This window comes from Rhineura floridana, chromosome 2, assembly GCF_030035675.1.
Source record: "Rhineura floridana isolate rRhiFlo1 chromosome 2, rRhiFlo1.hap2, whole genome shotgun sequence".
Lineage (NCBI taxonomy): Eukaryota > Metazoa > Chordata > Lepidosauria > Squamata > Rhineuridae > Rhineura > Rhineura floridana.
Window position 1 is genome coordinate 92,706,109 of NC_084481.1, and position 24,175 is coordinate 92,730,283.

Below are 24,175 nucleotides of genomic sequence, written 5' to 3' on the forward strand. Positions count from 1 at the left end.
AAACAGTCTTAATAGAGTGCCTGCTGTGTATGCTGGTAGATAAAACCTGTAATAATGACTTCCTCCAAGTTGGTGTCCAAAATGTCCAGTGAGATTTTCCTCACAAAAAGGGCTCTTTTTAAAACACGAGTCCTTTTACAAGCCTGACAAAAGTAGCTGTGCCCGTTGCTGGCCTTAGGCCAATGCACCACAAACCTTCCCTGCCCTTTTGACCTGCCTCTGTCCCCTTACATTTGGGGCAGGACTGGAGTGGACTGAAAAAAGGGCACCGCCCAGTGTTATTGAAAGGGGGCTTCCAGGGTGTGTGCACTATTTATTGCCCAGCCCCTACCCTGTCAGGTTGCTGGGAGGCCTGGAGGAAGGTATAAAGACATGTAGGAGCACAGTCCATAGGGAGGGTAAGGGGGGAGGGGCAGTAAATCACTCCCAGACACATATACATTCTTGGGTTTTATTAAAAGCTGCTGTGTTGTCTGGGAGCACCCATAATTGCTTCATTACAAGGACAGGGAGACATGTCACAGCAGTAAACCTTCGGCCTATAGCAATAACCTGTGCCGCCCTGAGGACCCAGCAATTCCTGTGCCTCACTTGCTCTAATGCAGTTTCGTCCCATGCCTGCTGGAGGGGTGGGCAGGGGAGAGATAAACAAAGCAAAACCCTTATGAAGGTGATTCAGTTTTTCCCATTCCCAGAAAGGTCCTAATACTCCAACATCTAATTACTATACCACACTGGCTGTTGCATCCAGCCACAGTGCAGAGCAGATCAGGATGGGGCAGTGTTTTGGTTTTTTCCCCTGTTGGGCCTTGATTTCGCACAGGAAACAATGAAAGGTAGCATCCAGTTTTACTTTTTAAAAAAATAGGGTTGTCATTAGATAAAATAATTCTTAGTCAACAAATCACATGCATTTTAAGTGATTAATTAATTGCTTAAATCTGTATAGTTTTGTATATGAATAAAACATTTTAGTTACAAGAAAAATGCATATTTTCTTTGCTTTTAGATGATCTATGCAAGTGTCACAACAGGTATCCTCTTTAAAAAGCCATTTCTTCCTTTCTGGGAGAAAAGGGGGAATGCTTCTAAAAAGAGGCTGCTACTGTGGTTTGTATAAATAATTCGCAATTAAAATAATTACAATTTGTTTTTAAAAGTTAATTGGTCAAAATGTTTTCAATCAATCAACTTAATGTAGTCTTTTTTTTTTAAAGATAGCTCTGCTTTCATTAGATAATATAAATACAAGGTGTGGGGCTTGGGTTATATAAAGATTTCACATAATTTCCTATATGGAAAGCACTTCTGTGCTAGAAATGCATTGAAATCTACATATGTATAGTCACATGAAACAGCTGTGGAGACACTGTATACAGTGTGAAATGTATGCCAATTAACATGCAGGATGTAGGATTCCCACCTAGAAGTATATTCTGTGTGTACACACAAACATACACACAGAGCTGAAACTGGTAATGTGTGAAATGGTTCTAAATCTTTCCAGACTTGAGTGCACAACCAGTTGTCTGAAGGCCTCAATGCTTTTCAGTGAATCACATCAGGAAAATTGTCTTCATGGGTGCACTTCAGCAATCAGGCAGAAAGACAGACAGAAAGGCATTTTAGCATACCTGGGCAATATGGGTTCATCTTCAACTCTCTGTCATGGGTGGAGAATCTGTGGCCCTTCACATGTTGCTGGACTCCCCATTCCAGTCAATGACAGGGATTATGGGAGTTGTAGTCTAACGACATCTGGAAGGCCATAGGTTCCCTGAAAATGGAAATGGACTGCCTTCAAGTCAATCCCAACTTATGGCTACCCTATGAATAAGGTTTTTATGGTAAGTAGTATCCAGAGGGGGTTTACCATTGCCTCCCTCTGAGGCTAGTCCTTCCCAGCTGGCCTAGTGCCATAGCTGCACAAGCCAGCCCCTTCCTTGTCTGCAATTGCCAGCTGGGGGGGGCAACTGGGCTCCTTGGGACTATGCAGCTTGCCCACGGCTGCACAAGTGACAGGGCACATAACCCCTGAGCAGAGCTTGGAAAAGTTACTTTTTTAAACTACAACTCCCATCAGCCCCAGCCAGCATGGCCACTGGATTGGGCTGGTGGGAGTTGTAGTTCAAAAAAAGTAACTTTTCCAAGCTCTGCCCCAGAGCCACTCACTGTGGGGGTAATCTTTAGCTGGTCCTTTACACCCAGGAGACATGAGCAGGGATTTGAACTCACAGACTCTGGACTCCCAGCCAGGCTCTCCTTCCCACTGTGCTACCCCCAATCAATAGAGAGGGTTCAAGTAAGATGGAACTATCACACTCTCTGCTATAAAAAGTGTGGTGATATAGCTCAACATTTCACAACAATTCTTCATTTTTTCATAAAAGCACCAAAAGTACACCATGTGTAGACTATTACATCGTGATAATTTTTAGATATTGGGGCATGCAATATTGCACATGTTTGCAGATGCACAGCCAATTAAAATAATGTTTCTGTTTCAGCATGGTATAGCACACATATGAAACAACATTCTGTCTGTGTCAGAATTGCTTAATATGCTTTTTAATAATGTTTTTAACCCTTTTTTAAAAAGTTTTTAAAATGTTTTTAAAGCTGTTTTGTCTTAATGTATTTTAAGATTTGTTTTTATGATGTTTTAAAGTGTTTTTAGTGCCTTGTTTGCGGCCCTCGGCTCCTGCTGGAAGGGTGGGATACAAATTAAATAAATAATAATAATAAATAATGAATAATAACATGATAAGGTCATAGAAACACTGGGATAGCTTTGAACAACCATGCAGTTGTAAGATTCAGACATTTTTATATGCACATGTACATATGCACAATCATTTGAAACAATGTAACTTCATTAGCCACATATAATACTGACTTCTATGAGAATCGTAGAAATTTGGGCATATATTATTACAAAGTAGTATTAATTTTTAATTTAACAAAAAACCTGCAATGAACAAGTTTATTTGAGGTTATCAGACTTAGGTTGCTTCTAAATGACCTGCTTATTGAGCATTCATCCCAATTTGTTTGCACATTGTTCAGGGGGGTAATACCATGCTGACTGTTTATTAAACATTTGTTCTGGTTTGTTTATGGGAGGTTATACCACATCAATCAATTGTTCTCCCATACTTTTTTCCTATCACTTTCCTTACCACAAAAGTCCGTGGGGATTTTTTTAAAGCATGCTTGTTGCAGAAGAGTGCAAGAGCACTCCTTAATTGCGCACACACACTATCTTAGCACTTTTAATTATTTTCTTTAAAGTATTTTTATCATGTTTTTAGCAAAAAAAAGGGGGGGTGCTCCCAAAGTGTCTTGGTCCCTGACCCCAGGCTTGCAACCTTTAAGACGCAAGACAAAAGGAGAAGGAATTGGGTGGGAGGAGAACAAAAAAACTGAGCGCTGGTTATTAGTGTTAAGAGTTCTTGTAACAACCAGTTGGAATGGAAATCATTCCGGTAGAGGAGCCAAAAGTTGCTGGTCTCCCAGCAGAGCTGATGTAATGGCCCTGCTCCCTCTGCTCTAGACTTATAGAACTGGCTGCTGCTAGATGACAGTTTGAAGGAGGAGCCCAATGGAGATGGCCTCTTATCAGAGCCAATGGAGAGGCCCTGCAGTCCCATCTCTCCCTGTGTGATCACATCATCTTGTTTCACATACAAGCACCATGCTCAAATAGAAACACTATTTCAATCATCTGTGCATGCATACACATACTCAATATCACATGTCCCAATATCTGAAAATTATCACAATGTGTTAGGATTAGACTACAAGTGGTGTAAATTTAGTGGTTTTTTTCTGAAAAAGTCCATGATTTGTGGGCTACTCCACAGCACTACAACAACCGTAAGGAAATATAAATTATTACAATGTGTTTTTAAAAACTTAGTTACTGCACTGGGTTGTATTCAACTAAGTTCTCAGAGAAGACCCACTTAATGAAGCAAATTTAGTCATGTCCATCCATTTCAATGGGTCTACTCTGAGTAGGACTAGCACTGAATGCCTCCCACAGTTTTTACATCTTTGCTCATGACATTCCAGTACCCTCTTATCCAAATGAGCACATATCAAAAGATTATTTTGTTCAGTTCAAGTGAACAAACTTCCATTTATAATTTCTTGGGTACTAAATAAGGTGGGAGGGGGAGGGAGTTTCCCAAGGCACAAAAGCAGTACAGCTATGTTACAGCCCAGCTCAAAATATTTTTTATTTATTACATTAATATCCATTTTCTCCTCCAAAGAGCTCAAGGTATCATACTTGGTTCTCTCCCCTTTTATCCTCACAATGTGAGGTAGGTTAGTCTGAGAGCTGGTGACTGGCCGAAGATCACCCGGTGAGGTTCATGGCTGAGTGGAGAAGTGAACCTGGGTCTTTCTGGTCCTAGTCCAGAACTCTAGCCTTTACACCAGCCTTTCCCAACCAGTGTGCCTCCAGATGTTGTTGGACCACAATTCACATCTTTCCTGACCATTGGCAATGCTGGCTGAGGCTGATGGGAGTTGTGGTCCAACAACATCTGGAGGCACACTGGTTGGGAAAGGCTACTTTACACCATACTAGCTGTCAAAAGCTGTGAGCCTTAAAAGCCAAGAAATGACTCTCCATGTTCAGAGGCAGGATGGTTCATAATGCAAGTTTTAAAATAAAAAACAATGACTCATACAAAAGAACATTTAAAATCAATAAAAGAACGAACACAAATAACACATACCAAGGATATGATTAACAAGCTTTTTTCAACCCCCCCAACTTGATTTCAAGATAATTGGGGGAAAGTCTCATCATGGCAAACGTCTTCTAATCAGAAGCTTCTTGTTCCCCTCCCACCTCTTAAGGACATCGCCTCCATTCAGAATAAGCTCTCCTGCCTCTCTGGCTCCTCTCCCTAATATGTTGGTTCCTCTCTGGGACATAGCTTTTTCCCTTGTCTCTTTAGTTGTGAGCACCATACGGCTGAGGAGATTTCCCTCCATCAACAGTGACACTTGAGCTGGGTTAAGACATTTTGAGTTAAAACGTTTTGCTGCCTGCAGGTGGCAAAAGATGGGGCGTCCTTCCAGTTCCACATACAGGAGCCAACTGGACTGGTGACAGGATAGCATCTTCTGGTACCCCTGATGGCAGCCGGCAAGTTTAGGCCATGTACGTATAATGACCCTTGGAGAGGTCGAGATAAGTCCCATTGAAACACACCAGTTGTAATTTTAAAATTAAGTGGAACAGGGCTTGTCCGTTCTTATTAATTATTTTATCTCGCGATGAAGGGGGAAAGCCAGCTGTGTTTTCTGGGTTGAGCCATAAATCTTTTCCCAGTAAGGGGTAGCTACTCCCCATCCTCGCATTAAAATCACCACAGGTAAGAAGCAAATGGGAGGGATGTTTAGGCCATGTAGCATACAATGTTCTGTCCAACAATAGCGGTAGAATGGCAGGGGGGGGGCTTAGGAGGAATAGACACACCCAGCATATGTTGTCTGGGGCAATTGCCTCACTTTGCCTAATTTTATTTATTCATGCATTCATTCATTAATGCATTCATTCATTCCATTTATACCCCACCCTTCCTCCCAAAGGCACCCAAGGCCTGCCCTTTACTCTCTATGGGAGAATCCCAAATGGGGAAATCATCTCCCCAAGCGACAGAGGCTCCAGCTCACCCTGCTGTAGGATCTTTCCGAAATATTTGCTTTGGCTGGTGCAGTTCCAGCGACGAAAGCGGAATTGGTACTGGCACTCCCGCACGCCCAGCCTGGCACCTTTGGCCACCTCCTGTACGATCTCAGGCTCTGTCTGACACAGTTCAGCCTGCTTCCCAGCCAGCCGCTTGGTCTTCCGGCAAATGCTGTTGGGATCCATGACCAATGGGCTGCCCACTGCCCTGGAGAGGTTGGAGAAAAAAAGGCAAGGAAATACTCTAGCTACTTTGGAACTGTTAGGCCTAAGACAGACATGGTTCACATGTATCCTCATGGCTGTCATGGGTGCTGGGTGATTCTAGGTGATCTGTTCATTGAACATTCATCCTGATTTGTTTGCACAGAGATCAGGACATTGTCTGTTGAATGAGCATTCACTCTGATTTGTTTGCAGAAAGGTTAGGATGCTGCCATCAAAGCAAGTGTTATCCCACATTTTCCAGTGCATTTCCTGTTACTTTCCTTAAAGCTCCAGATCATCTTTAATTGCACAACCTGAATTTGCCAGTATGTGACTGAATGCCACCCAATATAGCACCAGTCTGGAAGCACCCAAAAATGATGAAATCATCCAGTGAACCCAGATGCCTATCTAGGCCAGGCTAGAAACAAGAAAACATTTCTTTCTCCCCCCCCCCACTTTTTAGTAATTTTGTTAGCAATTATTAGTTTTAACAGTGGCAAAGTTATTAGAGTTTTAGAGTCAACATCTTCCAGCTGACAATGTTTAATGTTGTTTATTGAGGTTATTTGTATAGGGAGACTTTTTCCCATACAGCTTTGTATAATAAAGGGATGGGCTTTCCATGTTCCCTTTTTAATTGTATTCATGAATTTTTAATTGTATTTCATATTTTGTATGTTATAAGTTGCCTTGAACTTCTAAAAAATGAGGGAAAGTAAAGTCAACTTGACAAAACATTGGAGTTGGGTGTTTTATAACACAAATTTACATGTGATTTTTTAAAACAAATGACATTCCCAATATTCCAAGTATTTCTTTTAAATAATATGCGTAAGTGGGATAAATCCACCTGTCCCAGGAAAAGGAGGGTAAACCTTCTCTGGAGTGCAAGGAAAATGCATATTTTTGCTGCTGCTCCTTGGCAGTTTTACTGTTTTGGTGGTTTTGCTGCTGCTGCTACTTGGGATTTTTACTGCTTTTTTATAATGAATTATATATTCAGTGTAATATTATTTTTCGTTTATCATTTTGTTTTAATATGTATCTTTTCTCACCCTGGGACCTTTGAGTGCAGGGCAGATGACAAAAGTTCTAAAATAACTAACTAAAGCAGCAACATCATCTGCTATGCCAGGTCATACGGAAGCAAGCTTGCCTATAACAATTGCAACCAAGATGCTCTGGGAATATTCCCCATCAGGGTAAAAAGCAGACTCAGTCATTGCCTGTTGTTTGTCCCCAGCCTAAGAATGTTGGAATTGCTATACTGGGTCACATCAAAGGTTTCTCTAGCTCTGTATTCTGTCTAGTCAATGAAATGATATTCAGTATATACAGAACCGGCACCCATTATTACTACATGTTTTCCTAGTACTGCTTCCTCATTCTGACAGCTGGTTCACATGACTTTTTTTTTTTAATGCCACCAGTTGACTTTTAGGTGGGATTTTAGCTTGGTGAACCTGTGCTGTGAATTGCTCTGACACAAGCTAAGACTTGCTTTCCCCCTTAGGCTATGGCAATGTCATCTTCACCTGTCACTGGGGAGCTGTTCCTCCTGGAGCCATTCTATAAATTACACAGAACAGAGTGCAAGACTTGGAGTTGTAGAATTCTGAGCTGTCCTTCAGACTGCAGGTGGGGGAGTGTCATATATTTCTGAATACTTCTCCATGTTTTGTTTTTCAGTTTCCCTGAATGACATAAACTTAAGGAGAGAATTACAGTAAACCTTTTCTCCAGACATGCTTGTTTTCTATGGAGATTTTTTAAAAAAATGTGGGGAGCACATTTAACAATGACCCCTGTCTCTCGAATCTGAAATGGTATAGCTCAAGAACAAGTCATTTCACCATTGCCTTATTCTGAGAATTGGTTCTATCCTAATCCCAAACTCTTCCATGGAATACAATGGGATGTATTTGATTAAGTTTTAGCCAGAGTAGCAATCCAACTCATAGGAAGCCAGCAGAAGGGGTGCCAGCAGAGGAAGAGCTGGTGGGAAGGTCCGCGGCATCCAACTGCCATTCAGGAGCCTCCAGGCCAGCAGAACACAGGCTCATCCAGGAGCTGCATAGCCACACTGGAAGTAAGCACTCTCCATAGACTTCCATTGTAATTCTTCTTCTAGACCAACCTTTTTCTCAACATAACTTTGGCCTGGATTGGGACCTGCAGGAGCGCTACAAATGGGAGTTGGATATTGCGTAAGTCCCGCCCTTGGCCCCTTCTCCGACACACCCCCAGAATGCCCCTTTTTCAGGCCTTACACCAGCTTCCGTCAGCACCCTTTCTGCCTGGCTGGGCATCCCTGGCAGACCTCCCCAGCTGAGCTGGCAGGGGCAGAAGTGGAGTGAGGGACTCCTGCTGGTGGAGCTTGGCTGAGCTGGAACCCTGCTGGCTCAGGAAGGGGTCTGCCATATCCAAATCCCCTCAGCCCAGCATAAATACAAATTGGATTGCACCTAAATCAATGGACTTAATTTAGGCATGAATAATTTCAGTCCATTAAGAACATAAGAACATAAGAAGAGCCTGCTGGATCAGGCCAGTGGCCCATCTAGTCCAGCATCCTGTTCTCACAGTGGCCAACCAGGTGCCTGGGGGAAGCCCGCAAGCAGGACCCGAGTGCAAGAACACTCTCCCCTCCTGAGGCTTCCGGCAACTGGTTTTCAGAAGCATGCTGCCTCTGACTAGGGTGGGAAAATGGGAGAAGCCCCTTTTTTTGTGAGAAGAGCTGAGTGACCTTGAAAAAATGATAAAGGCCACTAAACAAGCCCTGAGAGTATGCCAACTCTCCTCCCTGCCTTCCAGATGACTCAGTGCAGGAGTTTTACTCTTCACTGACTTGCCTATGGGCTGTGTCAATTTTCTGAGAGAACAGTCCCAAATCTCCTCACCCTAGAATCCAAGGGGCTTCAACTCTCCTGGGAGAAACTTACAACCCTGTTTCATGCCAGATATCCAAGAGTCTATGCAGTAGAATATGGGATCACATGCAACATCCAGATAACCTCAGTGTTCATTTCTTTAAAAACAGTCCCATCATGGTCATGGAGAAAGACTTGAAAATATGCCAGCAGTTCCTGCTAAATATCAAAGAATAGAGGGGGGTTGGTGAGGCTCCCTGTCCTCAGACCCTTGTGCAGCCCACAGGCTTCTTTGTGCCTCATCCCTTTAACTTCTGCCTCCTTCATACTTACTGCACTTCAGAAACCAGTGCAACTTTTTCACACTCCCATCCCAACCATGGTCAGTACATTACACAATTTGCAGTCTTAACATGTTTTAAGTATCTAAGCCAAGGGTATGGACTACAAACAGATGGGCTGATGCCAGGAAGGCAAAGATCTTTTATTCAGTAACGTGGATCTGCTGTGCCCACTGTTCATCATGCTTCGTCTAGTGGCCTGTGGCTTAATAGCGTGTGATATCTGATGGCCTCATAATACTAGCAGACTATTATTTCAAGGGAAACTCGGTATTGCAACACTTGAAATCCTGACGGATGTCACCCTGTTCTGAGTCCCAGGGAGTGGAGTTAACAGTAGGCCATGTTCTGCAGGGGATTCCCCTACTTGGATCCCTGCCTATCTTGTCGGGTGAGAAGGCACAGAATGGCTCCTTGTTGCCTGGCATAGAGAGCACTTCTACCATTCTCAGCAAGTTTTGGAGGGATCAAAATTAATCAGCTGAGTCACTAGAGAAGCTGAGCCAGCCAGGGGATTCCCAGCAACTGCTCCACCTACAACTCAGTGACCCAGGTACATGTCCAGAGAGGGGGTTAAAAAGCACAAGGTTAGAGGAATCTATGTGCAGGGGTGTGTTTTTGAGGCTGTATCTGTGATTGTGGATTTCCATGAGGCTGCACTTTAAAAAAAAACAATTTTCACCATTTTACACACAGAGAATACACTACAGGTAAGTAAGCAAATTCCCCACTATCCCGCTCCCCTCACCTCCCCTGTATAACCCCCTATCCCCACAAATAATGTTAATTTGTTCTTTTACTTTCCATTACAAGTGCTACAAACAGAATCCTCAAACTTAAGGCTGCACTGTATGTCCTATTTTCACAGCCATCTGTTATGACCCTGTTATGAGCTGCTTCTGCTCTGCGTCCTGCTGGCAATAGCTGTACAGACAGACATCCCTTGAAGAATTGGGCGTGGTACAAAAACATGCAATCTCAGAAACACAAGGAGAGCCTTGTTGGACCAGACTAAAGGTCCATCTAGTCCAGCATCCTGTCTCCCACAGCAGCCAACCAGATGCCTCCGTGTAACCTGCAAACGGGACACGAGGGCAATAGTCCTGCCCTGAAGTTGCTGTTTAGCAGCAGGCCTAGCCTCATACTGATAGCACAGATATGTAAGATCAGACAATGTATAAGAATGTTCATAGCATCATTTAGTGGAGCTTCAAATACTCCAGACACATTTCACTCGCAAGTCTTTATCAACTGCATTACATGTGAACAATTCAGTGTATTTTCTACTATTATTTTGAATAGTTGTAGTAGCAAGGTGCATATTAGATAGACAGACAGATTTTCACCCTCAGTTTTTATTCTTCTTACAGAGACAGCCTATAGCTCAGTGGTAGAGAAAGTTATCTGCATACAAAAACTCCCAGGTTCAATGCCCATCGTCTCTAGGTAGGGTTGGGAAAGATCCCTCTCTGAATCCTGGAGAAGTGCTGCCAGCACATGTAGACATCCCTGAGCTGGATGACCAAAGGTCTGATTTAGTATAAGGTAACTTTATATACACATGGCTTATAAATCATTGAGTGTCGGGTGTGATAATCAGTACGGTGTCCTCTCATATTTATGCCACTGTGATTTGTATGAAAGCAGGTACATATTCCCTTGCAATCTCTTGCATTTAGTGGAATCCTGAGTGCCAATGAGTGCTGCATGGGAATATAGAAAGGTTCAGTAAGGTAGGGCAACAAAAGGACTATGATGAGCACTATTCTCATCAGCACAGCAAAGGAGCAGAAATCAGAAAGAGCATTCTGGTGCAAATGCTGCACACTAGCCTGGACATTCTCTAACTTGACCACATCCAGTCCCCTTTGTCACCCACCATGAAGCAATGACATGCTGTGTTGGATGCTACCTTCAGCCTCTTCTGTATTTCCACCCAATCACCATCTGCACCATTTGGCAATCTCCACTCCTCTGCAGACTCTGTAATCCATTGACTGTTTCCAAGTTCTCTGTCTCTCTGAACAGACAACTCTGATCTGTTTGCCACTCCCCATTCTAAAGATATTGAATGTCTGCAGTCAGCATTATGTAGTCTCCCATTCAGATTAGAGTGTGTTATCTGGTCTTGCCAATGTCCCCAAAATGTTGTTCACACACACAGCTATAACCATAGGGATGATGCATCATATGTTTTCCTTGTCATGGGAAACATCATGATGTGTTCTGAGTTTAACACTTCAAGAATGGTAAACAGTCTATTTGGCATTTATTGGTGCATTTAAAAAGTGCCTCCATAAATCAAATTTGCAATTATGCTGGGTCTGGCTATATACAAGCCAATCCACACATAATCACACTATACAGCTCTTTTCAGACTCTACTTGCAGACTGCAGATAGGGGGATGTATATATAAATACTCCCTCATAGTAAAAGGTTTCACACTTAGACAACTAACATTTCAGGGAACAAGATTCCAGCCATTCCATTCTAGTTCTCTCTATCTTCATCTGAGTTGTTAGTTTTCTGAGTACAGGGGGATTTTAACAAGGAGTGAAGGAAGCATTCTACTCCATCTGCAGTTGGAGGTGGTACATTTATTTAATTATTAGATTTATATCCTGCTCTTTCTCCCAGTAGGAGCCCAGGGTAGCATTTCCCACAGAGTTATACCATTCTGAATGTGTTGTCCACTCCAGCTCTCATTTGGCAATGCCCAAGCATGTACAACATTACTCAGGAAGTAAGAGACAATTTCACAACAAACAGGTCAGAGTCTCCCGTAGTTTTAGAGTGCTTTGGCTATAAACTGAGGAGACAAACTAGAGAAAATTAAAGTCTAAAGTAAATCATATGCTGGTTATAAACTATTGTATATTCACAGAATTTGGAACAGCAATGCTATGCGATAATGAAGAAAAGTAGGCACAGTGCACTGAAAGATGAAGTGGGACTGAAGCTGAATAAGCACCATGGAGAGAGGCATTCACCTGTTCAGGACATTGAAGCTCCACTCCTTGAGCACTGGATAGATTGTCCAGCCTATATGCTTAAGGCAGCATTGGACAAAATTGCCCTACCATTGTCAAAACATTTTATCTCCAGTCATGAGATCTAGAAACATATTCTTTTGGAAACTTAGACAAATGCACAGGGACAGCCTTCTTTTCAAATACAACAAACTTCATAGGTTTGGACTCAATAAAACAGAGGAGAGAAAAAACCCAGCCTTTTTTATGTTACAGCAGCAGTTTGGCAGCTACCTAGCTAGGGCTTAATTCCATGCTACTACTGTAACATTTAAAGGCCCAGCACTATGTGGGTGGGGATTCTATGGTACCTCTCCCCATAGGGGTGACAATATGCCAGGTGACAATAGCATGGGAAGGACTTGTGTAACTGGCCTTCCTCATAAGACACTGGGCCATTAAAACACAAAGGCAGAAGCGTGGGATGAAGCCACAAACAAGCAGTTCCGATGCTGCTGCCATAACACACAAAGGGCACCACACAGATGGAGGTCAAAACAAAGGAAAACAGAGATAGGTGTATCACAGTGGAACTGCATGGGAAAATGCCACTGTATCTGAGTAGATAATAGTGAAGTCACCACATGGCTAAAATGGTCCATGCTAAGGCATTCTGATTGCACAAACAAATTATGGCTGAAGTCTGCAGAGATAATAAATCTGCATTGTATGATGTTCAGTTTGCATCCAAAAAGTAGATGTGTGATGGTACACTTAGAGGCCCATATAGGGAGGTGTCATTTACCATTACATAATATACAAAAATACATAAAGCCAGCCCTGTAATGGACAGGCTATATTACGAGAGAAAACTAGCTTCATATTGTCACCTCTTTGTGTATCTTTTACATTTCGGATCAAGAAATACAAGCCAAGTTAAAGTGAACTGGAAAGGATCTAGAAGCACTAGAGCAATGATGATAACAGCTGGAAGGGCTGGAATGAGAAGGGGGGGATCAAAACTCCCTGTTCCTCCACCAACATACTGCAAGTTGCAACATGAGGTGCTGGGGTTTATGCATGCCTGAAAGTCTCTATCTGTCTTTTATGGATGTACATGCACACATATATTCTTCCTTTCCACTATTTCTGATAATCAAGGCAGCTCACAACACCAGTCTAAAATAATATACAATAAATTCAAGTGGAAATAACAAAAAAGTATATAAAGTATATTACAAAGCTAATTAACTCTAAAAACTGTGTAAGTTACTCTTAAAAGTTTGGAGGAAAAGAATGACCTGGTGTCTAAATGATAACAAAGACAGAACCAGACAGACAAGTCTGAGAAGGGAAGTCTATAATCAGGGCACCACCACAGAGAAGGTCCTTTTTCCTGCAGCCACCCACCTAACTTGTGAAACTGGAGATACCCTTCTATCCGATGAAGGAGCTCTGCTTGTCCATCAGATATGCAGGGCCTTGCCTGACTGGTTATATTCAATTATGAAGGGTACCTGTACCTGCTCAGAGCAACTTTAATTATTATTTCACACATTTATTTATAAGCATATATCCTGCCTTTTCGTCAAGAGGTGGGGAACTTCAGGCCCAGGGACCACCTGTGGCCCTCCAGACCTCTCTGTCTAGACCTCAGGACTCTTCCCAGGCTACAGTTCCCTCTCCCCAGCCCGGCTTCACATCATCCTTGAGGGTTTTTGCCCGGCTGGTTGTGTCCTTGAACCGTGATAATGCTCCTTGGTTGCCTGGATGGAAGACTGTGTGGGAGTCTGTATAGAAAGTAGCCTACCCTGTGTGTGTGTGTGTATGTGTGTGTGTGTGTGCACACGTGCATGCACACATTACACATACACATGGCCCCCAGAAAGTTGCTCAGGAGGAAATGCGACCCTCCATCTCAAAAAGCTCCCTCTGGCACATATATGGTTCTCTCCTCCAAGTTTTATCCTCACAACAACCCTGCAAGGTCAGTTGGGCTGAGGCATAGCAGCTGCCATCCTCATTGCCTCTGCTTCCTCCTCCCCCCACAGCGAAAGCGCCGACTGAGGATCATGGCGAGTCACTGGACTTCAGGACTGAGTGGACGTTTTGGATGGGGTTCTCAACTCTAGCCCAACAGTTTTAATCATCACCACATATTTCCCAGCTGACCCGTCAAGGAAAGCAGGTTCCTGGACTTAAAACAGTCCAGGCGATAAGCCCCGGGCACAACTTTAGTGGAGGGGAGGGCAGCTCTCGAACGCGCGCCACACCGGAGTTTTGGCCTGGGCAAAGGTATCATTAAACAGGGACAATTTGTCCTCCTTTAAACATAACGATCAAGCCCCGGGGCTGAGGATCAAACGCTGAACTGTGATTCACCCCGGCGAGATCCGACAGGGAAGCGCCCAGCCAGCAGCCTTCTCTTTTCTCCTCCCACCCACGGTGGTCCTAGGAGCGCCAAGGTCCTCCCCCGTCCTAGCTTTACCGCTCCTGTTGCATGCTGACCGGAGGAAGGGAGAGGAGAGGGAGAGAGAAATGCGGACATCCAGCCGCACCCCCCATCTCATCCCTTTTACCTAGGACGCGGGGATGGAAAAAAATATAATGCAACAGGAAGCTGTCAACTTCAGTCCGTCCCCCACCCCCGGGAAGGCGGCGAGGACAGAAAAATGCTGCCAGACTGCTACTGCTTTGGTGGGGAAGGTGAGCTCCAGCGGGCCCTGCCTGAGCTTGTCCCCGGCGCAAACCTCGCCTGCCTCTGCAATTACCGCGCCCTCGGCCCCGCCTGCCGAGAAATCGTGCCCCCGAGAGCGGGGCGGGGCCTTTCTTGAGCCGCCGGTTGGACGTGGGGGGGCAAGCAAGCCTATATTCCGCAATCTGTGCTTGGGAGCCACGCCCCCTCCACTTCCTCCTCCCAAGGTTACTCCTCCAGAGACGATCGAGGGCACGAGTCGAGAAAACACGTATCAAGCACACCAACTTTCAAACTGAAATGAAAGGTGTTTTTTGTTTTGTTTTTAATGCTGTGGCGTCTGTAAAAAGGGACTCCTATGATGCTGTATAAACAAGGGCTTAATTTGAGCCAGAGATCACTGGCGCTTAGTCCTGGAAATTGCTTGGTAAACCGCTGTGGTGTAGTGGTTAGAGTTTCTGGTTAGCGTTTCAGACTAGGGCCAGGGAGCGTAGAGTTCAAATCCCTGCTCGGCTGCAAAACACATTGGGCGATCCTGGGCTTGTCACTGCCTCTTAATCTAACCTACCTTGTGGGGTTTAGGATATAAGGAGACCCCTGCTGGATCAGGCCAATGGCCCATATAGCTCAGCATCCTGTTCTCACAGTGGCCAACCAGATGCCTATTCGCAAGCCACACCTGAGTGCAACTGCATTCTCTTCACTGTATGAGCTCATTGTGGGGAAGGTGGGATAGATACATAATAATTAAATAGGCTTCATAGGACAGAGTGCTGTTGAGCATGTACAAAGTTCCTTCTCCATGTCCACTGAGTAATTACAGTCTAAGATTAGAGGGTAAAGGCTTCTTCTGTTTTCACAGTGGTGCTTAAATCAGTCTTCTGTATATCCCATGTCTGTAATTTTAATATAGTACTAGCACAGAGTTTGCAACATGCTACTCGAAAAAAATCTCCTTTAACATAAAATGTGAATGTGAATGCAGGAGAGAAAGCAGAAGAGGGTCAACTTATATTGAATGTACACTCTCTCTATCTGTACATTTAACATTCATGGCAAAAATTCAAATGTCAATTTGTGTATCACTTATTGAAACCTTCCAAATGAGTGTCCCCTTCATGCAGTTGGTGAAGTGAGCTCTTGCCTTGTGCCTAATGTTAAGTGCTAGAGGAGGCTAAAGCTGCCTTACCCACTTACCATTGGGAGTAAGCTCCATTGAATTTAGCATTTACTTCTTAGTAGACATGGTTAGGATTGCACTATAATCCAAAAAAACACACTTGCTAGCAGGTAAGTCTTCTTGGATATATTATTTATTTATTTATTTTTAAAACTTATATACCGCCCGACTAGCAATAGCTCTCTGGGCGGTGAACATAAATATATCAGGATTTCCTTCTGATTAAGTGAGATGATGCAATCCAACTTTCATGAGACCATGCTGATTGTATGTTACTTCCAAGGCCATTGTTAAAAAGGTGGGGATGGTGCTAAGCCCCAGTCTCTTGTTCCAGATCTCCTACACCTTCTCCTATTTTTTCAAACTTTGCTTAAAGAGAGGCTGGGCATGCTGTGAAGCACAGTGCTGGTGAATCCCAGCCACTCACCATCCTAATTTGCCCAGAGGCACATACAATAGCAGGATGGGGTGGAGAAGGAGACTTGGGTGGAGAGGAGAGGCAGGGAGAGAGAAAGGTTATGTTAAATGTTATAAGACTTGCCTTTTAACATGTACATAACCAGCAGTCTTGACAATAGATTGTGGGTGGGGCAGAAGGCGCAATCCACACATAGTGTACTGAGTCCAAAAAATCCTATTGGCACCCCAAAGCTGAGATTAAGCCTTGATAATAAAAGCCACATTTTGTTTTCTCCCCTCTGAAAGTCGGCCTGAATTTGCAACTATTACCATAAGCAAATTTGCCATGGGCCTATACCCTATATCGTTTAAAGTCTCTAGCGACACCACTTATTATTTCTCTATTAAAATACATGCTGCTCTAGGATTGGTTTTCAAAAGAGCATTTTGAAGAAAACTATACCATTCTTTGGGTGTATTTCCCACACACGCATGCACACACTTAAATAAAACACTGTTATAGGGTTGGGTGGTTGGTATGGGTGATGTCTGTAGGTACCCTTCAAGCCTGTAATTCTGTATCTGTAGAGATGGAGTTTGTAGTAAAGGAATCTGCTGAACTGGTCAAGCCAGTTTTTTTGCTAAGCTAATGGGTCTATCAAGTACCTCATCTGCATGTCTAAAGACTTGGTCAAGAGCAGATGTGTTGCTATAGGAATAAAGGGAGGATGATGCTGTTCCAGGAAGGGGTAGGCCTTTCCCCCCTCACCTGGCTGGAGGCTCCTCATCCTAGAGCTAAGAGGTAGCCTGTGTGTTTTAAGTTAGTCTGATCTGGGAGCTGGAAAGAAGGAGAGTCTTCCTCTGTGTGCTGAATCCAAAGCAGCTATGGCTTTGGGGAGCCTCCCTGGAAGCTTAATGGAGAAGATCTGTTGGAGTGTTAATGCTATGAGCTGTTCCATCTTATGTTCAAATTGTATATATATGTAAATAAACCATATAGCCTAAAGACACAACTGTCTCTGTTTACTTTCTTTCCAAGGAAACTGAACCCTGGGTAAGCACTGGAACCCCTGGAAGTCTCACCCCTTGGGAATTGGGGTGCCACATGCTAATGTAAATTTATTTTAAAAACTTAACTTGCTAAGGATGAACAGTAGGGAATTCCCAAGCAGGGGGGCACCACTGAGAAGTCTGCTTTCCTAACAGCCAGACCCAATGCAAAGATGAAACTGAAACAAGCATCTCAAATGACAACATGGTTCAGGCTGCTAAAGACAAGCCAGATTCATATCAGTTTGGAATGTATAGGTCAAACCAACACCTTGAATCATGCCCAGAAGACAGCAGAAGATCTGTGTAGATCAAGGGTATGAACCTTTTTCAGCCCGAGGGCCACATTCCCTCCATGACAACCTTTTGGGGACCACATGCTAGTGATGGGCAAGGCCAGAGACAAAAGTGGGCTGAGCAACAAATGCAAATTTTACCTTTGTAAAATAGGCTAAAAAGCAAGAGATGTTACCAGAGCTCAGGTCAGGCAAAAACAGTTAAGGAGTGTGAAGCAGGGCCAGCAGGGGATGTGGGTGGGAAGGGTGCGTGGCCTGAGGGCCAGACAGAGGGCCACTGCTTAGAAATGCTAACGATTAAGCAGTACATAAATGCCTTAAACAAAAACAAAACTAATAGGTCCCAGGCTATGGTCTGAAGGCATATGAGGCCAGCACCTGGCTGAAGCTAAGCAGGGTCAGGTCTGGTCAGTGCCTGAATGGGAGACCGCCTGGGAACCATATGTAAGCCACCTTGGGTTTCTATGATGAAAAGAAAGGTGGGGTGTAAATGTAATAAATAAATAAAATAATCTGCTTTCATCCAGATTACATGTACAAGCAACATAAGAGACCTGCTGGATCAGATCAAAGGTCCATGTAGTCCAGCAGCAGCACCATGTTCCCAACAGAAATCAGCCCAATGCTTTCAGAAAGTCCACAAGAAGGACATGAAGGCAATAGCACCCCCTTTTCTTTCCACCCAGCAAATGGTATTCAGGAATGGAATATGGAATGTTCATTTAGCTATTGTGGCTAGTAGCTGTTGCTAGAGTTGCCATCTACAACCCCCCTTTTGCTATCACCAGCACCCCTTCTGGCAGTGAATTCTAATTGTGTACTGTGTGAACATGAATTTTCTTATGAACTTACTGCCAATTTTATTGGATGACTCTGGCTTCCAGTATCATGAGAATAGGAGAAAAAAGTCTCTGCCACATCCATAACTTTTAAAGTCTGCAGTCCTATGCACACTCGCCTGGAAGTAAGCTTCAGTGAACATTATGGGACTTACTTCTGAATAAATATGCACAGAATCATGCTGTAAATTTCTATCATGTCTACCCCATATTGCCTGAGCCTGTGCATCTTTACTTGGAAGCAATGACTAATGAGTTTAATGTGCCTTACTCCAAAGTATATGTGCATAGCTCAGTTCCTCTGAGTTCTAAAGTTCTTGAACAATCATCATAAACTCCTTTAGCAATGAGTTTTGGAGATCTTAAGCCAAATTTGGGGAACTTTTGGCTCTCCAGATGCTGCTGAACTGCAACTCCCTTCAGCCCCGGAACCTGGCCAATGCCCAGGGGTGATGGAAGTTGTAGTTCAGCAACATTTGGAGAGCCAAACATTCCCCACACCTCTCTTGAGCATTAAGCTCTGGGGCCTTAGGAAGTGATGGTGAGAATTTGCTCTGCAGCAGAGATAAGGAAGTCTTTTCACCTGCATTCCATTCCGGGCAACCTTCTAGGGCCGCAAGCCAGTGGTGGTCAGGGCTAGAAGCAGAAGTGGGCTGAGCAAGAAATGTGACTCTTACCTTTGTACAACAGGGTACATTCTAACTATGCAAAAGTTCTACACACACACACACCCCTCCATCCAGGCAGGCAAGAGATATTATCACAGTTCAAGAGCATGTTCCAGTCAGGCAAAAGCACTCAAAGACAGCATGGAGCAGGCCTGATGAGGGCACACAGGCTCAGTGGGTGGACAGAGAAGCTTGGAGGGCCACATTTGGCCCCTAGGCCTGAGGTTTCCCACCCCTACTTTACAGTTACAATCCTATTCACACTTACTTCATAAATGTCACTGTACTCAGTGGGACAACCTTTCACACATGCCTGCTCTGCCTGCCTCATTCTAGTCTTCTCCCATCCTTCTGTAGACCCAAAATTCTATGTGTGTGTTTTTTAAAAGCAAGAAAATTCCCATAATTCATCACACCTGTAACTAGTGAATTGTATTATTCTGGGATGTGGCTGGCTTACTCTGCAGGTCTGTGAAAAAGGTCCCAAATAGGATACTTGCTTGCTCCCAGGATATCAATCCAGCATTAAAAGCACCTCTAGTAGCTAGGTAAAACCTGTAGCTGGTATAATGGAGTGAATTACCCAGCTGTGTCAGCATGCAGTAACGAGAGAGAGAGAGAGAGAGAGAGAGAGAGAGAGAGAGAGAGTGCGCGCGCATGCGTGCGTGCGTGCATGCGTGCTGGAAGCTCACTTTTGTGCCTCATTTCACCAAACATTTCTCTCAAGAGCTAAGGGGTTCACAGTTCAGGTTTTGCATGCAAATAGGTTTGTTTGTAAAATGTGAATACTACGGGGAGACTGAAGGGGGCCATGAGCAGAGAAAGGGTGGATATGACATAATAAAAATGCATGCAGCTTTTTGAGGTTTTTCCCAATGTGCTGTTATTATCATAAACATTGTGCCCTGAAATCTCTGCTTGGCACTAGTTAGAAATAATAGTCCCACCGCAGAAAATTGAGGGACTTCTGGGTCCTGACAAATAACTGGGAGAGCTCCATGTTTGCGTGTTCTGACCATGACTGAGAGTGTGATATATTTTCATTGGATGGGATTATGTAATTAAGAACTGGGAACACCATCAAAAAGGCAGAACTAAGGGTTACATGTTGCAAACTTCACTTTGGTATTCACTCCCTTGAGTGCTACCTTAATAAAGTGCTCACTCGCTCTGTGTGTTTACTGCATGCAATTAAGGAAGGGGGAAGGGATCCAACTGTAATATGAGTTGTGCAGACTGAAAACAAACAGAAGTTTTGCAAGTTTTCATATATCCCATTTGAGGATTTGCAACCTTTGAGGATCTCAAGAAGCAAAAACAACTGCTCTTTAACTTGGAAAAGAAGCAACCAAACAATAGTTTTGAGGTATTTGTGACTGGTTTCGAGAAAGAGAATGAGAAATCACTGGCTTATCCCCTTCTGTATAATTCTCCAACTGGGGGGAGCTCCCTGATGAATTACTGATTTAAAACGAATGAAAATTCAGACTCTCACATTTTTACTTCCTGCAATATGTATCTAAATTGTGGAATTAATTGCTTGTAGACATGGCACTGATGACCCACAGAATAGCATACAAAAGATAGGAAAATCAGTGAAAGGTAAGAGTATCAGCAGCTCTTAATTAAGGGTCTCTGATGATGTTATTGCTTATGCTCATAAGCAGCTGTAAGTAATTCCAGCAATGAAAAAACTTGCAAAAACCTATATACCGATGTCTTTTGTCAAGTCAGACAAGAGTAGGCTGAGAGTCTTGGCAGCAAACTAGCATTCCTTATAATGGGTGGCTAACCCCCAGTCTGGAGGCCCAATCTGCACCCCCAACAAATTTTTCTGACCACTGATTTTGGCTGTGAGTGAGCAGCTTCACCCATTTTTGGCTCACACACCACTGGCATTCAGCATCTGCAGGGTTGACCAGAGGGTGGCATTTACCCTCCAACCCAAAATGGTTAGCCACCCCTGACTTATAAGAACATAAGGAGAGCCCTGTTGTATCAGTTCAATGGTCCATCTCATCCAGGCTCCTGTTCCCCCAGTGGCCAGCGAGATGCTTTTGAGAAACACATATGCAAGACATGAAGTCAGTAGCCCTCTCCTGTTGTGGCTCCCAAGCAGCTGATATTGAGAGGGATGCTGCCTCTGAAACAAGGCCCAGATTGCATATGACTAGTAGCCATTGCTTGATGAGTAGTAAATTCATCAGATCAAGTGGCCATCACCATATCTTATGGCATCAGATTCCATCATTTCCATTTACTTCTGACAATGGTGACCACTGCAGGCATATCTGCTTCAGATTAAGCCCCACTGAGCTCAATGGGGTTTATTTTTAATTATGTTTCCGAGCTCGATTCAAGGTGCTGGTTTTGACCTATAAAGCCTTACACGGCTTGGAACCACAATACCTGATGGAACGCCTCTCCTGATACAAACCCACTCGTACACTACGTTCAAGATCAAAGGCCCTCCTCTGGGTGCCTACTCCAAGGGAAGCTTGGAGGGTGGCAACAAGGGACAGGGCCTTCTCAGTGGTGGCCCCCAAATTATGGAATGATCTGTTTGACGAGGTGCATCTGGTGCCAACACTTATCTTTTCCGCGCCAGGTCAAGACTTTCCTCTTCTCCCAGGCATTTTAGCATGTGTTTTTAAATTGTTTTTATATTGTTTTGAATTTTAAAATTGTGTTTTAAATTGTTTTTAAAATATGTTTTTAAATTGTGTGTTTGTTTTAATGTTTTTGATTGCTGTAAACTGCCCAGAGAGCTTCGGCTATGGGGCAGTATACAAGTGCAATAAATAAATAAATAAATAAAACATGCAGAGGATCAGTCTGCACAGCTGGTATAGCACAGTGAGGAGGACAGCCTGGCTGGGAGTCCAGAGTCTGAGTTCAAATCCCTGCTCATGTCTCCTGGGTGTCAAGGGCCAACTAAAGATCACCCCCACAGTGAGTGGCTCAGGGGTTACGTGCCCTGCCACCTGTGCAGCTGTGGGCAAGCTGCATAGTCCCAAGGAGCTCAGTTGCCCCACAGCTGGCAGTTGCAGACAAGGAAGGGCTGGTTTGTGCAGCTGTGGCAAGCTGAGCAGGCCCTAGCCAGCTGGGGAGGACTAGCCTCAGAGGGAGGCAATGGTAAACCCCCTCTGAATACTGCTTACCATGAAAACCTTATTCATAGGGTAGCCATAAGTCGGGATCAACTTGAAGGCAGTCCATTTCCATTTTCAGGATCAGTCTACATATCTTTTGGATCTTACCATAGACTTGACTTTCAGATGCATTCTGGAGACAAAGTAGTCACATTTTTTTAATCCTTAGTAATAATATTTACATCATTGTGTAAAATACATGTAAGCTGTTGCACAGTCCTGATGGTATAATGTGGGTTTCCCACACAAATGTCCACATAGGAAGTCATCTCATATGGGTTGACCTAAAGTTACCTCTGAGATGCTCAAGGTATATAAACATATAGTGTCTCTAGACCTCAGGCTGCAGCATGCAAGGAATCAACAACATGAAATTATGAACACCTCTTTTTCCCCCTTCTTTTATGCTTTTTGTCTATACTACCATTATTTATTGCCTACTCTTGTTTGGGCCTAAAAACGTTTGGCACCTTGGAGAAATATTAAAACTGATGTGCACACACAGGCTCCAAAGCCCTTTTAACAGCTGCACAATATGCAAGAATTCAACACGGGAATTCCCCCATCATTGCATTCCCTATGTCAAAAAAAAAAAGTAGCATGTGTTTAATTTCTACTGATTGCAATTGTTAAAGGCAGAGACAGTCTGTACATGGGGAAATAATGTCAGTTCTGCTGGCCCATGGTTTTGACTGAATTTCATCGGACTTATGTCTTCCCATGCCTCACCCTCACAGAACAATAGTGCAACTGGTCAATCATCATAAACCAAATCAAACAATTATAAAATACAAAATCTAGTCACAATACAGAGATAAAATGCAGGGAACTCCAGGATCATGAAAGGCTTGCTGGAAGAGATGAGTTTTCACTATTGCCTAACATTATCAATGTTGAATCTCGTTTGGGACGGGATTCTCTAATAATGAAGTTCATCCTTATGTTTGCTGCCTTCCACAAATAGACAGTTTGTGTCTATCCTGGTTTTTTTCTGGGTATGATCCCATCTTGCTTTTTCTCCAGATTGAATGGTGCCAAGACATACTCTCCTGGTGCATGCCTTGATCCTGTAAGCACTATTCAAACTGAAGAGAGCCCTTGACATCCAATGATAAGGCTAGTGAAACTAGTCTTGAAGAAGCAGAGAATGTCAGAACCATGAATTTAACTCAGATAGGCCTGATCTTATCTTTCATTCTCAATGAACTTGGAATGACTTTGAATAATTACATAGGTCTCAGTCATTAATATGTAACTTGGGGATGCATACTTTGACATGGGTGGTAACTAGGGTTGCCAGGCTCAGGGCCTGAGACTGATCCTGTATCTTTAGGAGAAGAGAAAGTCAGCCAAGTGCAGGTGTGTGAGGCATCCTTCCCTGGCTCTCCCTGTCAGGTTCCTACCTGCTCGTGGTTACTGCCTGTCACTAGGCACCACCAGGGACTCCACCAGTCCAGACCGCTCTCTCTTATGGTTTCTCTCCCCGCTCTAGCACAGATCTCAACAGATCCCCCTGCTAGGCAACCACCAGTAACGTCCCAATACTAGTATTCCCAGAGACTCTGAATACTGGTATTGTTATTCTCTTCACCGCTGCCACCATTTGTTACAGTTTCCCTTCAGCCTTGGTCATTACCTTACCCTCCCTTCTGGTCTGTGAAACCCCAGTCAAGGATCAGACCTTTGGTAAACTAAATTAAGTATTTATTAAAGATAACAAAGCTAACAAGATTAACAAGATTTCTTCTTAAAGCACATAAGCATATGGTTTTACTCAATACTAATCCAAACTCCACCT

General features: G+C 43.6%; 1 protein-coding gene across 5 annotated transcripts in view; it reads right to left on the reverse strand.

Annotated features, from left to right (window-relative positions):
• The window catches only part of WNT6 (Wnt family member 6), a 63,890-nt gene that overhangs the window by 15,799 nt on the left and 23,916 nt on the right, over nt 1–24,175 (reverse strand). The window contains exons 1-2 of one of the 5 annotated variants that reach the window (XM_061609341.1): nt 14,870–14,911; nt 5,695–5,915 (exon numbers count right to left, since the gene is read on the reverse strand). In XM_061609341.1, coding sequence (XP_061465325.1) covers nt 5,695–5,893 — 199 coding nt within the window. In that variant the 5' untranslated portion in view covers nt 5,894–5,915; nt 14,870–14,911. Of the gene's footprint in view, nt 1–5,694; nt 5,916–7,452; nt 7,471–14,869; nt 14,912–24,175 lie in introns of those variants that run through there. The other 4 variants (XM_061609343.1, XM_061609342.1, XM_061609340.1 and 1 more) reach the window with 4 other exon arrangements.